The sequence below is a fragment of the Mus caroli genome, chromosome 13, assembly GCF_900094665.2.
Source record: "Mus caroli chromosome 13, CAROLI_EIJ_v1.1, whole genome shotgun sequence".
NCBI classification, from domain to species: domain Eukaryota; kingdom Metazoa; phylum Chordata; class Mammalia; order Rodentia; family Muridae; genus Mus; species Mus caroli.
In genome coordinates, this window is record NC_034582.1 from 34311462 (window position 1) to 34328130 (window position 16669).

General features: G+C 44.1%; 1 protein-coding gene and 1 long non-coding RNA gene across 2 annotated transcripts in view; one reads left to right on the forward strand and one right to left on the reverse strand.

The window, feature by feature from the left end:
- Slc35b3 (solute carrier family 35 member B3) overlaps positions 1-8673 on the reverse strand; it is a 29332-nt gene extending 20659 nt beyond the window's left edge. Inside the window, exons 1-3 of the mRNA XM_021180884.2 lie at positions 8407-8673; positions 3502-3789; positions 1978-2099 (exon numbers count right to left, since the gene is read on the reverse strand). Of these exons, the coding sequence (XP_021036543.1) occupies positions 1978-2099; positions 3502-3789; positions 8407-8451 (455 nt within the window). The 5' untranslated portion in view covers positions 8452-8673. The remainder of the gene's footprint in view (positions 1-1977; positions 2100-3501; positions 3790-8406) is intronic.
- Positions 8413-14121, forward strand: LOC110308404. Its single transcript, XR_002379558.1, has 3 exons — positions 8413-9017; positions 12253-12455; positions 13548-14121. It is a non-coding gene; the product is annotated as an uncharacterized LOC110308404 (long non-coding RNA).
- Positions 14122-16669: the final 2548 nt, after the last annotated feature.

Genomic DNA, 16669 nt, shown 5'->3' on the forward strand with positions numbered 1-16669 from the left:
GCTCCCCCGTGCCCCCATGCCCGGGGTCACATCCAGCCTATGGGCCCTCACTCCATTCTCAGCTCTTCTGCGGCATCTAGCCGGGGTGTCTGAGAGTCTGAGAACCAGACAGCCCCAGCCTCCTTGCAGCCCTGGGACCCCAGAGCCAGCTCCAGTGGTCCTGCACCTCAGATTGCGCTTCCCCACCCCCGAGCGTTGTCCAGGGGCTGCCCTACAGCCAGACACCCGCCCAGCGACAGCGTGGGGTAAGCGTGCTCAAAACTCTCAAGTCTTGCCTCCCTGAGCAGCTGAGCCGGGGCAGACTTGGACCCCTTAACCATACACTCACAGTGCATACAAATGAATTAAAAGTAGATCGAAGACCTAAGACCTGGTGCTTATATTAATATAAGAACTGTTAAGGGAAAGCACTTCAAGATACAAGTGTGGGCAGTGACATTAGCCATGCAGGACAGACTCTCACGAGCAGATAAACTGTATCACATAAAATTAAAAACCTTTTTGCCCAGCAAAGACAACAGCCACCAGAGTAAAGAGACAGCCTACAGAGAAAGAGAGGAGAGGGGTGGGGGGGGGGGGGGGAATCTGTGTTAACTATGTACCAGATAGGGGATTAATACTGAGAACACATTACTCTTTCCTCCCCCTCAGTTAAGCACCATAAACCCTAAGCACCGTGAGACAAATCACACAGTCAGGAAGTGGGCTAAGACACTGCATACACGATCCTCAAGACAATGCAAATGGCCAGGAGATATCTGAAAACAGGTCACTATCCTTAGCCATCAAAGAAATGAAAATTCAATCTGCTCTGAGAGTCACCCTCAACCCAGTCAGAATGGGAAAGAAAACACAGGGCACTAAGTGCTGGAGAAGATGCGGGGAAAGAGGAATGTTTATACACTGTTGATGGGAATATGAACTGGGGCCACCACGATGGTAATCAGTAAAGGGTTTTCTAAAAACAGAAAACCTAAGAATAATATCCCACCCAGCTCTGCCGCTCCTAATGTACTCAAAGGATGCCATGCTACACAAGTCCTTGGTCTCCATGTCATGTGCACACCCATGTCATCCTGGCTAACCTCACAGCCAGCTAGGAGAGCTAGCCTAGACACCGACCACCCTACAAGACCAGAAAACAAGTCAGGTGTGTCTACAGAGTGACATCTGCTAGAATGGATGGAGCTAGAATTCATGTAGGGGACTCACGAGGACACAGCCATATGCTCTCCCCCACACAGGTACCTGAGTTGATGTACAGGGGAAGGGGGCACCTGAGAGTAGACAGGGACAATGAGGATGGAGGAAGAGATCTTAGGTGGGGCGAGGAGGACACTGACAGGGTCATCAAACACCCGTGACAGAAAGGAAGGAGAGGAAGGGAGGGAGGGGCAAGAGCGGGACAGGAAGATGTGGGACGCAGTGGGGGATGGGATGGACGAGAACAACACATGAGGACACATGTACATGAGAAAGCCAGAATGAAACCCTTACTATTAGCTAATTAAAAAATGAAAAGAAGAACACAGATTTCAATGACTAGGCACTTCACCACAATGTCAGCAGGACACAGCCCATAAAACATTACCTTCACACTTCAAAAACTACTGGAAAACTCAGTCCTGGCTTTCATTAACCACTGTGATGCTAGGACATTTTAAACCTTTCACTAAGCATACACCTTCTTTGGTCAAGTTATGACAATCTGGATCTGAGCACTGTGTCTGAGGGAGTGTGCTCAACCATGAATTGACCTGAGCGCTAATGTGACACTGCACTTCAAACTTTTTATCCAGTGCACAAAATAAACAGATTTATGATTTTAAGTCAGTAGTAGTTGATAGTGATAAAGACTCTGGATTAGATGTTAGCAGAAAACAGAGTTCATGCACGTTTAGCAAGCTGACTTAGTTTTTCCAGATTCAACTGATGAGAGTACTGCTCACTCCCCAGAGTGCCAAGCCCACCGCATACCTTCTCCTTCTGTCCTGAGTGAGCTGCAGCTCGATTAGGCCAAATACGGAGTAAAAGGCAAACTGCACTAAGGTAAGGTACCAGCCATAAGGCTTAAAGCCTTCCACTGAAAAGATCAGCTCCTGTTGAAGACAATGCGTTTGTTAGGTCTGAGGCCGAGAGGACTTCCAATCAATTATTAGAAGCTCAATTTAAAAGAAACTAAGCCATACTCCCAACTCCCACCAAATCACAAGGCTTCATAAGATAGCACGTGCATAAAAAACAACAGAGAAGTAACTACAACGTAACATTTCCTCATGCCTCTACATTAAAAAGTGTTTTTAAATAAAAATAAATGTTTAAAATAAATAAAAAAAAATAAATAAAACAAAATTAAAGTTCCCTCAAACAAAACTGGGCCAATTCAAGAACCCACAGGAAAGCTCATTTCCCTAAAGCCAGGGATCTACGCGCTGCTTTTCTATAGGAACACGGCTCACACTTTAGCATTTTCAAAATTATGTATCAGATTTTATAAAAATCTTCCTTGCATAGGAGATGTTTAATTTCCCTAAACAATGTGTGTGCATTTCTTTCTTTCCTTTCCTTTTCTTTTTTGAGGCAGGGGCTCATGTACGCAGGCTAACCTCAAACTCACTACTTAACCTACAATGGTCCTGACCTTCTGATCTGCCTGCCTCTATGTCCACAGCATTAAGATTCTAAGTGTGCGCCACCATTCTGTTTATGAAGAGTTGAGAAATGAGCTCAGGGCTTAGTGAACACTAGGCAAACACTCTATGAAAAGAGCTAAATTCCCAGCTCTTAAATACAATATCATATTGTGAAAAAACATGCATGTTAGTTACTAATTGGCCATTTGACCAAGTCAATAAGCAGTCATTAACCAATGCCTAACTCATTGTCTTTTTAAAAATCAATGTGTGTGTGTGCGTATGTGTGTGTGAGAGAGAGAGAGAGAGAGACAGACACAGACACAGAGACAGATACACACACACACACACACACACACACACACACACAGAGACGGAGAGAGGTGGCTCAGAGGTTAAAAGTGCCTGCTGCTCCTGCAGCTGTCCAGGTGCACTTCCTATCACCTATGCAGCTCAAAACCTCCTTTCATCCCAATTCCAGAGCATGCAAGGCCCTCCTCTGGGTTCCTAGGGCAACAAACACAACTGTGGTACACTTACATATACGCAAGTAAAATACTCAGACACATAAAGTAAATGAATACGTTTTTAAAGATATGAACACACAGCTACAATTATGCATGTTTCCTTAAATATTTACAAGTTTACTTTCCTAATTTTAACTTCATAAAATTTCTTTCCTACTTAAGATATTTAATTTGCAGATTCTGATCTTTCCTCTTAGGAGGCTGTTGTTCTGTAAACATCTCAAGCCAAGGGTCACCCGGTAGCTCGTAAATAACCATATCACGGTGAAGTACTCAAAACCAACATGCACATTAAGTGCTAAAATTGCGAACATTTCCATTAACAAATGACTACTTTTTACCTGTAAGTATCCATAAATTAGGTAAAATACAAAAACTCCAGCCACACAGATGAGAAACTGTGTGAGCTTGCTAAACTTGCTGAGGTTCACGCCCAGCACCACGACGTCCTCAACTGACTTGATGTGCGGCGACATGGCCTGCGTTTTGGAGGGCACAGAGATGGAGACATACTTCCTGGAGTTGTTGAACTTGAGGTCCATTGTTTCTGCTCTGCCACATTCAAGGCCTGCAACCTGGTCTCTGCTCTTTTCCAATGCTTCGTCCTGTCTTTCCTCTGCTGGCTGGGCCTAGAGAAGGGAATAGCAGTTATGGTAAGAAGATTCAAACAATAATCCAAAGCACACTTTAAAATTTACGGATTTAAAATTTACTTTCTGGTATCTACTGTTACCACCCACACCCCAGCTCCCAAACAAACGAATACAAGACCCCATTCCATACACTCATGCAGCACTGGACAGCATCACATTCATCTCCATAGCAACCAAAACTGGGACTAGCATATGTGGTAGCATGCCTATATCATCTAGTATATATCTAATTCTAATAAAATGTAACATACTTTTAAATTATAGCCAACCTTGTAAGAGAATAAAGAGTGATGTTTAAGGGCTGACTTACAGTATATTTGCTATTGAAGTTTTAAAATAAAGTGTGAGATTCAGCAACAACATTCCTTAGGCTGAAAGAAAAAAAAATGTGCATAGCCCAGGCTGGTGAGAGAGTGACAGTCCTCCTGTCTTAGTGTCTTGAGCACTATGATTAAAAGCACGAGCCATCATCATGACTAAGAAGTCTTACCCTATGAAGGAATTTATTCTACTATAACACCTTTGGAATGTAAAAGACAGAAAATGTGTCACTTTTTTTGTCACACACACAAAAAAAATTGTGAAGGCACCACCGATGACTGTCAGTTCTCTCTGCATTTATATAAGTGGAAAAATAATGACTTCTATGTAAACACTAAGGGAAGTGCGGAATCATAGAGCACACACTGGAAGGAAGGACTCACTGCTGGCATTTCAGGAGCACAAATCTGAGGGGAGGAGAGAACAATTTTGGCAGGAGGCTTCACTTAAAAAATATAAAAGAAACTGTCATGTGATAGTTTGAAGTGACAAGAACTAGAGCCACCTCTTGGTGGTTGCTTCTAGTTAGCTGAGCTGCTGACATTAAGGAGAACTCATTAGTCATACCAATGGGGGCAAGGTTCTGTGTACAATCAAACTAGTAATATATAAACACCAAAACATTTATCTGTGGGACACATGCCCTATGTCTGAACTTTATAAATACTTTTATTTCCTATGTCTTTTTATTCTTTATTCTGCCTTCCCTTGCTGTGTCTCAATCATTTGTATTTCTGTAACTGTTTTTATATGTCATATTGTAGGACATCCCTGAAGTAGAATTTTCATGATAAGCTATGTTTTAAATTGCCCACCTCCCATTGTCCTGTGTTTCAATACTGAGGGGGGGAAATGCTCTGGGCTGCTTTCTACGTCCACCTCGACAGAGCACAGGTTCTGAGCTGCTCTTCCCTGAGTTCTTTCAATGAAAGGCCTACATTACTCATCTGCTCCTGAGTACAGCAGATTTCCAAAAGCCCCCTGCTCATGCTATCCCTTCTGTTTGATGTCTTCTTTCTTTGGGTCAGATTTAAGTTCAGTGTCGACACCCCCTCTCTGCTGTGACATCAAGCATTAATGCCTCTGGTTAGAAGAAGACACAGCCAAGAGCAAACCTTACTAGTTGCTGCTCCTTGGTATCTGACATATATTTTTTATCCATACCAGAGAACAAATAAACTGGCACACCTATGACAGCCACTCTCAAAGTCCAGCTCACAGCACCAGTCGCTCGGACACGGTTTTGAAAGGACCATGATGTTGGCAAACTTGTTTAGCAAGAATGAGAATGCACAGTAGATACGAACAGGGAGGAGAATGAGATACTGATGCTCCAGGTAGGCAAACGCACACACAGAGCGAGCCTCATAAAATCCCTTCCCCACTTTTACTGGCATCGGAGTATTGATCCAGAAGGCAACTCTTTCCTAACGTTGCTCTCTTCTGAGATGTTTAGAGTTAAATAAAATGCCAACTTAACTACAGCCAACAGTGGAAGAAAGCACCCCATGACTTGGAACTTTGAGGTCTGAGCTATGGAACCACCTGAGGAAGCTTGGGCAAAGTAATCTCTCCGAGTCTCGGGTTCTGTATCTCTACTGGGCAAAGTAAAATGTAAGGATTAAAGAATCTTTGCGGAATCTGTGAGACAAAAGAGCACAGCACACAGTATGGCATCCCAAGTGTGGTAGTTTTTATTATCCAGCTTTTCAGAAACACTGCTGAAGAGGACTGGTGTGCTTTAGCTGACTCATCCTCCTGACATGGAGTAGGACACCGGGATCTGGATTTCCCACCTAGCCTTCACTACAAATGTCCCTTCCGTCATCCACTATTAGAAAAAGAGATTCTCTTGTGCTCTGTTAAACATGTGACCAACATTACTCCACTCCACTCTCCTCCACTTTAACTCTCCTACACACTTCCTGGAAGCCTTATGAGACGCAGCTCTAGGCTGCATGTGTAGGTAAAGACCTTCAGCACTACCCTCTTTAAAGCCCTCTTGGCTTAAAGCTCAACAGAACACTCAGCTCTCCTGAGTTCTCTCCCAAGAGCACTTGTGCTAACAAGGAAATGGAGCCACTGTCACTGCTAACATGACATCTCATTACCACCAAACCTGCCCTGTAAAAGTCTGGCATTCAGTGTGCAGCTTTACACTACACTCCTGATCAGAGTATCGCTGGTCAGAAAGCAAGGTTGAGGAAGGCCTCTGCTACTCTCAAACTCTGATCTCCGATGCTTGCAGTCTCACTTCTGTTTCTATTGTTAATAATTGATATTGTTATCTAAAGAATCAGAGCCAGGACTGCAGAGATGGCGTGGTGGTTAAGAATGTTTATTCCTCTTGCAGAAGACCGAAGTTTAGTTCCCAGCACTGGTGTTAGAAGGTTTGCAATTGACTATAACTCTACCCTCAGATTCCCATCAGAACCCTCTCATGCATATATCCACAAGTACATTCATGTACACACACACACACACACAAATAATGCAAATAAATCTTATACAAACGAACAAACAAACAGGGACAAAGTCCTTATGGTACAGGGAGGGAAAGCCTGAACTACATAGAGAATTTAACACAAGGCTGGGCTACAGAGATCTTGTCTCCAAACAAACAAACAAATGCTCAAGAACAGGATTAAAAGTTTTCAAATCAAATAGCCAACATCTTGCTTTGCTTTAGAAATTCACAATACCCTCTGAAACTAGAACAGAAAGAAGTTGTGGAAGTGGACTGCTGCCTTGGGTTTCTTCTTAAAGCTCAACAGACACTTGGCACATTGCAGGGAGACATAACCGCTAAAATGGAGGTCAAAGAAGTGCTTAGAGTAAACACACACTGTGTGTGCACACACACAATCAGAAACAGGTGATGTTGCCTTCAATGACACACTGAAATAAAAGCTTATTTCTTTATACAAGTCTGTGTGTCTATGCCACAGATGGCAATCGAGGGTCAGAAGACAACTCCTGGGAACTGGTTCTCTGTCATTTCACCTTATTGGTTCTGAGCTTGGCCACAGGCTTGGCCTCAGGTGCTCTTACCTGTCTCGCCAGCTTGCTGGCCTCACCTTATCTCTTAACCTAGTCTTTTTTTAATGTGAAGGAGGAAAGCTTTCTATTACAAAGCTGGAATGCGAAGAAAACTTATCATGTGCACAGCATGGAAAAGTCCCAGCTTCGCCAGAAATTTGCAATGCTCTAGTAACAACCATGTCTTCACAACTGGGTTCGAGGTGTGGGATAAGATTAAAGAGCAGAAAAACAAGATTGTGATTTCTCCCATACCTTATCACACAAAAGGGTGAGAGACTGGTGATTTCGGAAACTCTATTCCCCTCAAGGGCTAACATTAGAATTTAAAGTAGACTTTAAGCAGAAGTAATGCTATCTAAAATATTTTTCAAACGTTGTCAGTGTCTTTCCCCTCCAAGTCTCAAACTATCTCAACTCACTTGTAAGAGAAACGTTTAACTAAAATTCGGGATTCTGATAATCTACTGTAGAAGTAACTCAGATGTAATTCATTCAAACACAAAAAAAACAACCAAACAAAAAAACTCAAAACAAACAACTCGTGATAGAAACTAACAAAATCTTTCAGTGTTTTTCCCAAAGAAGAGAAAAGGAAGGAGGAAAGAAGGAAGACACGAAAAGATAGGCAGACAAGGTAGGAAGAAAGAAAGGAGAAGAGAATTCAGCTGTAAAGCCCGAAAGAACGTACAGGGATTTCAGCTGACATAAACTTAGCAGCCCAGCAAGAACAGCCAACTCGCTGCAAGGCAAACAGGCACCGGGTAACGGAGAGAGCGGACACAGACCCGGAAATGACTCTGAACTGCAAAAACAAGCCAAGGGAATCCGAGAGACCAAGTCTCTGAGCACAGAGAGCAGGGTATAGGAGGGGTCCGGCTGGAGGTTCTCAGGCCAGCAGGGAAGGATGCTCTTCCCGGAAGCGCGCGCCCCGACCACCCCGACGGCGGCTGCGTCCACCTTCTCTGTCGACACGGTGTGGGCGCCCACCTGAGTCCTGCCTGACAACGCCTGGCCGCGCAGCAAGACCCCCCACCTCCCAGCTCCGCCGCTGTCACCTCCTCCGTCTCCGCCTCCGGGTCTGCTCCCGCGACGGCCGCCTCGGCCGCCACCTCCCCGGAAGGTCTTCACACGCTGGACCCTGCGCGCCACTTCCGCCTAGGCGTCTTTGTGCGCGTGCGCCGGCGCGCGGCCCCGCCCCTTCGCCTTCCCCACCCCCTCGGCTGTTTCTACCTCTCTACCCTGCTCCTGCGTGCTCTGAGCATGGGTCCTGTCCATCTCGTGGCTTCTACGACCCAGTTGACTTCACATCTGCGATCGTGAGCCGGGGCGTGTGAAGGAGGCCAAGGTTTAGAATGCTTGAGCCGGATCTCAGCAGCCTGAGGTTCCCTTTCCCCAGCCTCCGCCTTTTGATTCAAAGGGATGAAGTTGCTTCTCAACTACTTTCCTGTCCCAGTTCTCCGGACTCACTCCTGCCCTTCTGGCCAAGGTGGACTGAAGAAACAGGAAGCCTGCGTCACATGCCCTTACAGTGATGATGGTTTGTAATTGGCCAGAAATGAACCAGGATTGTGTTGACATGCCAACTCACTACTTGAAACGTAAATCCCTGGCTTGGAGTCTGACAAATGTTATAAAATCTCTGATATTTGATCACCAAATATCATAAACTATTCCACATTGAGAACTACACTTACAGTTACTGAGATACAATGAAGAAAATGCCAAGATGGGCTTGGCGATAAGGATTATTACGATTACCATAACCGAAATAGTATTCAAGTGTCTGCTTTGAAAAGGGGTGAATAGTGTCAACAGAAACGTTACAATACGATCAGTTGTGTGTAAGTTTTAAAATTTCACAAGAATTATGCAGAAAGGGAAGCATTTATGCCTTAGGAGTGAAGCTTTGAAGTGGTGAGGGAAAAGGTTCAGCTAGACATTTTAAAAATACCAGCCTTGCTAAGCCAGTTTTGTATGAAAGTTGAAACCTAAAAAAAGGGGGGAGGAAAGAAAAAAAATCCTAAAGAGAATAACAAAGCCCATTTAGACTTTTAGAGATGTCATTCTATGGCTAAACAATAGCAAATAGTAGCAGTAAAACAACTGTTAGCCAAGAAGGAACATTATTTATCAAACACCTGTTGAATGTGCATATGTGTAGGGTCATATGCATAATTTATAAGTAGCTTATATGGACTTCCAGCCCTTAAGGAGTTATAGGACATAGGTGAGAAGGTAAATGGTAATATAAATCTGGAATACAAGAGGGGTTAAGGTCCACCCACTCTTGCCTAGGCAATCGCAGTAGCCTAGCTAGCTTCTATTATCTTTTACTTCCTTGCAGCCTAATTCTGCCCAAGAGCAGGATCTGATGCTGTTTTGCTCATAATGCTTTAATGGCTTTTACCATCTCACTGAAACCTAAAACCCTCTCCGTGGTTTGCAACTTGTTCTTGATGGGTCATATCCAGACAGCATTTTAGAGTTCATCTAACCCCCATCAGGCACGACATGCCTCACTTTGCTTTGCTTTTCCTATTCTTTTGGTGTGGCACATTGCCCTCAGATATGTCCACTGGGAATGAAAACGAAGCATTTACCAACTGTTACCATGGAATTAGGGATGAGGTGAGTGAGAGAGTTGCAGGTAAGAGCAGCCCTGTTTGCCAATAGGAGCAAGGGAGACTGCAGTTATGGCCAGCCACAAAGCTAGAGCAGAAACAGGGTTACCATTGCCTGTGGACTCATGAGAAATGCATATTCTTAATGTGAAGACGCAAGTGCAGTCTCAGCATGTTGATCGCTTTGACTAACCACAGAACAAACAGAAGAACCAAGGAACTATTCCCACAAAAGATAACCTCATGCCCAAACTCCTTCCTTGAGAGGGAAACAGATCCCTTGACTCTTGATGAAGAACATTGTGTTTCAGTTAAGTGGCCATCTCCCAAAGCACTTGAAGCCATTTGCACAAGGACTTACTCCGTGGAAAGTAAATTACCAAGTCACCAAGGGCCATTGCGCATAAATGCTGAGTGGATACTGATGTTGAAGACTCAAAATGGAGGCCTAGTGGTGAAAGGCATGCTGGCCATAATCTATCTCACAAGGACATCCCCGAAGTCTGTAAAGTCCTTCAGAGAATGAGTATTTAACAACAGACAAGGTCTTCTCTGATCTGTGCTGTTGATGCTAGGAAGGGGCTGATGGAAGCTCTTGAAAAAAAAAATCTACCTTTTAGGGTCCAACGTGGGAAATTAGAGACTAATTGCACATACAAGGAAACTGAGATTTCATTACTAGACAGACTTGAAAAATGTTCAGAAGGTGTTCTCTTCTCCTGTCAACTTTTTGACCAACCTGCGCAGATTTTGACTGATGGACCTGGGATCCGAGGTCCTGAAAGGATGGGGCAGACTATGGTGTAATGCTGCAGACAATCTTATATACCAGTTTCAGTGCACAAAAGCACATGAGTGTAACCAAAGAAAGCAATAATCCAAGTAAGGTTTGTTTCAGTTCAGAAAAACATGTAAATCAATGCCAGTAAGCACATACTAAATATTAACAGAGCAGCCCTTTCTCAGGACAGAGAGCAATTGAGACACAATTCCCTGGCATGTATTATAGATTATATCTGGGAAAGCATGAAAGCAAGGCAGAAGCCATATCCAGATTCAGGGTACACTGACCAGCTTGGGTTCTATAGCTATGATCTGACATCCAACAAGAATAAACATGTCTTAAAAATCGAATGTAAATGTTTGTCACAGGAGGCACCAAACTGTGTTCAGTAACAATCCAGGGGTCAAAGTTCACCTGCTGTAAAAGGCTTTCTGCCTTTTTTCCCCTGGAACTTCTTTCACAGTTCCCGAAGGCATTGTTCGCCTTTGGTCAATCTTTTACCAAGTCCCCAAAATAAGACTCTGAGATCAGATGCTAATTGCACTTCAGAATTTCAGAGGTAGCATTACTACCAAAGACTTGAAAAATATAGGGGATGTTGCCATGAGTTGTTTGGTCCTCTGCAGTAGTCAGGCATACCGCGATGTGCAGTTGCTGGGCTCTAGTCAACCTATCCAGGTAACTCCAACGGTAGCTACTGTCAAATACGTGAGTTTTTATGAAAATGCATGTTTTTATGTGATTATTGGTCTGGCAGATGCCCCATTGGTGAGGTAGAACAAGACCAGTTGGCTCCTTCATGAAAATAACTGGAGTATGATCCAGTCCTGCAGGAATCCTGCCTGACATAAAGGGTTGCAGCTCACCTTGTTTCTCTGTAGTCTCAACATGCTAATTAGATCTAGAGAAGAGGCAAGACCTATGTGCCTAGGTATATGTGATGTATATGTGAAGTAGGGTGGGCAAGAAAACCCACCTTGGAGTTTGGAGTCTGCCAGTATTGTGGACATCTGATGTGGAGAGTGCTTGTGACATATTCTTACTTTGGTTTATCTCAACCAATGACTTGAAACAGAAGTGTGCAGGCTAACAGAAGGTAGATAAGGGCGAGACCAATAGGAAGAAAGATATTCCAGATCTCATTACAGAGGCTGTTGCCCTTTGAAGTGGGTGCAATTTTATCAGGGCTGAAATCTCAAATGGATTTCCCATAAAGATCAGTAGTTTGCCTTAAAGGAAATTGTTAGCACTCTCGAAATGAAGTTGCTCTGTTCACAGTTCCTCTGCTTGTGCTCCAATCTGATAGACTTACACACTTATCTGACAGATCGCCACTGACCACAGAAAACATTCATGGTAAGAAGATGACACAATGGGGCATATATGACTGAGGGATGCACTGGCTCTGCCATACAGTAACACCTGAAGGTTATTGGTCTTCATGAGCATCCTCTTAGAGCACCAGCAATGCTCCCTTCACCATGAACAAAGATCTCAGCATGATGGAGATGCTGTTGTCTGAGATACCTGGAGAGCCAGAAGCATGTACTCTCTAGTAGCTAGAATAGTCACAGCCTGAGATTCAAAACTTAGAAAAGGAATGGCCCTTCTCATGCATTGTGAGTTCCAGCAACTCAACAATAACAGAATTTGTGTTGCCTCTTTCTCTAGATTGGAAGTTCTGGACTCTGGAGAAGAACAGTTCTACCAGAGAAACAGAAACATATCAGGCTGCCCACAAAGCCCCTCGCCTGGATAGGTTAGAGGTCTCCAGACCCTCCAGCTCTCAAGCATATATTCCACCCTATGAGCATCCTGCCTGGACAAGTCCCTGCTGCATGTTCTGCTGAACCCTGCTCACCTCTGCTGGCCAGGTTAGAGTTCTTCATTCTTCTCCTGCACAAGTGCAGTGCCCTCCACCCCCCATCCCCCAACACACAGGTTAAAAGACCGTGGTCCGTCCTCCTCCTGTGCAAACTTTTGGCACTCAGCACTTGTCCTGACTGGATAGGTTGAAGTTTCCCAACCCTCCTCTCTACTATGCATTTCTGCTTCTCAATATACTAATTCTGGACAAGCATGTTGGAGGTTTCAGGGTATCCAGCACCAACCACCATTTCCTACACCCCAGTTAGGGAAACACCTCTTTTTCCTCCAGTGCACATCCCTACCACTGTGTGCACTCCCCACTGAGCAAGTGAAGAGACAAAACCCACCCATACTTGACACACATTGCACCACACTCTTCAACCCCCCTGGCTCATCGTTAGAGGAAACATGATCCCGGCCTCTACAAATGCTTCTCCAACACTTAATGAGCCTCAGTCCTTGAGGTTAGAAGATGCACAGCACCAGTGCACTCACTGCAGTGATTGTGGCTTATGAGTTCATAGGCCCTGTCTCCCAAGTAATCCAGAAGATCAGCTACAGCTGCTCCATCCACAAATCAACACAAGGCTCTCCAGCCATGCTTAGTCAAGCCAAGACCTTCAGTGCAAGGGAAATGCTAAGCGCCTTAACAAAAGCTCACTCACTGAAAGCATATAGACACACTTGTGTATGTACATGTGTATGCATGTATATGTGTGTTTATGTGTATGTATATGCATATGTATACATATGTTTATGTATATGTGCATATGTGTGAATGTTTGTTTATGCATATGTATGTATATGTGTTTATGTATATCTATGTGTGTGTATATATATGTGTGTTTATGTGCATGTATGCATGTGTATGTATAACTATATATGAGTTTATGTATATGTATGTATATGTGTATATTTGTCTCTCCACGTTGTGATTACTTTCATATGCTTTAGGTCTTAGTGACAACACAAGCCAGTGTGTATGTTAGAAATGCTATGGATGGTGTGTACTCATTAGGCACTTAGGTTCTGTGATACTGCATGAAAATATTACTTCATGTGCCTTCTTATAACATCAGTCTGTTGGATTCCTCTAGGGAAAAGAAAGGCTGTTAGGACCAACATAGCTTGGAGTAAACAGGAATGGCAGCATCGGGTGTGCTCCCCTCACCCCGCTGTAACAAAGGCGATGGTCTTCTTCTGATTCATGCTTGTCATGCTCAGACTTTTGTGCAACAGTTAATGGGGCGATTATCAGAGCAAGTCCGCCATCACTGCCAAAATGACCAATGATTTACATTTTCATGAAATCTCTAGTCAGAACATAACATATGGTGTTATTCTGGATGAAATTTTCAAAGGAATGAAAATGTAAAGACAATGATATTAAATATAAACAAACAGGATCTGTACATGTATAGTTAGGTGCCTTGGTTTGTCTCTTATGGAAGAGAACAATTTAAGGACTGAATTACACGACATCATTTCGTTGAGACCACATCTCCTTGTGGTCAACGAAGAAGCTGTAAATTACACTGAAGGCCAAGAGGGTGCCACAGCCATGCTCTATCTACTGATGAGAATTTAAGTTCAGTTTATAGTTTACTACCTTCTTTGTTTACCTTGATATTTATAGTTGTAAAATTACATTATAAAATACATTCACATAATTCAAAGCATAAGTGGTAAAAATTTAATCACACACTTAACTCTTTGAATTTTCCTAACCTCGTGGCAGCTGATGGAACTTGGAGTTTCCGGTTCTTCCCGCAATAGCCCAGGAACGAGAAACAGCCACCAAGGTTTCCACTTTTTAAAAACTTGAGGTGGTCATACAGTATATGACCTTCTGCATCTTTATCTAAAGTTACATTTTTGAGATTGTTTTTATGTTATAGGTGAAAAATCTGTTTAGATTGTACAGCATGCAATAAGTTCTTTCTTTGAAAAAGAAAACCGTTTTATTGACTCTTTGTGAGTTTCACATCGTGCACCCCAGTCCCACTCATCTCCCTGGCCCTTTATATCTGCTCTCTGCCTTTGCAACCTCCCCCTAAAGGATAACAAACAAACAAACAAAAAACAAAATGAAGAAGACAAAACAAAGCATAGAAAACATCTCATCTTGGAAGCTATAGTGTATTCCACAGTATGCCCCTTTGCCCACACATTTTTACTTGCAAATGTTCATTGCAATGAGTCCTTGGTCTGATTTGAGACCTCTAGCTTCTGCTACACCATCACTATTGGACCCTCGCTGGGACTCTGCTCTGTGTCATGGCGATCCTGCAGCTTTGGATGAGCAGGTCTGGTCCTTTCACATGCTCCAGCAGTTCATAGATGATATAGATTTGGGGGTAGGCCAACTCAAAGCCCTAGATCTGAGTCTGCATGGTAGCTCAGCCTGGTGGCTCTCTGGTATCCCCACCAACAGGGTGGACTTTCCCCACTGCCCGGCTAGCTCACCCAATGCTGTCACCAGTAGGGGGCAGTGTCAGCTCTCCAGAGGCTCACCTGCACTCACATGCCACCAGAGCCTGCTCCATTGTGATGCCCAGTTGAGGCACAAGGGCCACTTCCCCAAGTGCTGCAGTCAGTGAGGAGCTAGGCCAGCTCTCAGGGTCATGCCCTCTGAGCCAGCTCACCTCCCCACTTCCACCCCTGTAAACTAGGGCCAACTCTACTGTGCTGCCAAGTTGAGGAGGTACAGGGGCAGCTAGTTCTCCAGAGTGCTGTAGCCAGTGAGGTGTGGGGCCAGGTCCTTGGACATCTACATGGTCCCAGGAAGCTTCCCAGACCAGGGATGTGTACATGATCTCTGTTGGTAATATGAGCCACAGACATTGACTCTGACCCCTTGCCCTGCATGACCATGGACCCAGGCATGGCCCTCAGCAGCACAGGCTAGGGCTTCACCATGGTCTCAGTTGGCAGGGCTGGCTACACATAATAGGCTATTCCTCTCCAGCCTTGAGTCTTCTGTTCCCTCTCTCTTCATAATGCTCAAACTGTTCTGTTTCTCTTTCTCTCTTATCTATTCACCACATACTTGCATATTGCAGTGGTTCCCACTGTGGGTGGGCCTCATAGCTGTCAGGTCTCTGGGTAACCTGCTCTGCCTTTGCCTCTAGGTATCTACAGGCTGCCCATGTATATGGCGGTGTAAGGTTCCATGATTCGCTGAAGAATGATACCGCAGACTCAAATTGTATGCAGAAACAAATTGCATTTTATTCTGTAGAAGTCCAGCATGCTGGGGTCTACCATCTACCAAGATGGAGGAGCCCCAGTAAGTTCACGGGCCCAATTTAAAACACATTAGGGAAATTATAGGGAGAGATTTTGACTTCTTTCTTAATCCATTGGCTCTATCTCTAGGGACATTCTAGAACCATTACTGAGGTGTGGCAGGCTAGAAACTGTTGCTGGGGAAGTCTAGAAACTGTTGCTGACCCCTTGCCTCAAGCCAAGTGGCAAGGCAGCTTCTGACTGCAGAGAAGTTTCTGACTGGCTCCCTAGGCCTGGGTTTTTTTCTGTACCTGATTTGCCTGGACAAGTTCTTGTTCTTGAAAGCATAGATTTAGGACTGCCAATTTAAAGCTTGTCATGAAGTCAGTCTGTCTCATTGGCAGGTGGGCCTCTGGGCATCTTTCCCTGCCTGCTCAGAATGGCATAGTGGTAGATGGCTCTCTGAATGTCATTGTCTTTCCTTGTCATGTTGTGTGGTGGCCGGCAAATAAGTTCAACACACACACACACACACACACACACACACACACACACACACACATTCACACACACACACACATTTGAATACTATTTAGAGCTGTTCTTACATTTATAGTTTCATATATATTTTGGTCTAAATGGCCATTATGCATTTAATTGTGACATTCAGTTTTATCAACTGTTCCTTGGAAACAGGTGTTGGAGAAAGAACCAAAGGACACATGTGTCCAGCCACTGTACTGTATTGTCCTCTAATAATTAAGAAAATATGTTTATGTGACTATAAAGGTAGAGCTACACCTAAACTGAGTTATGAAATTGTTCTTCTGGGTGGACGGTAGCTTTCCCAAGTGAAATGGGCTGTGTCATGAGGTCATAGCCAGGTAAGAGTGAAAATCCTCTAGGATGCTACTGTACGTGGGGCCTGGACTTTGGATCGCAATTGGAGATCCCCTCAGAGCTCCTGGCCTTAAGATGCTCTTGTTCAGAC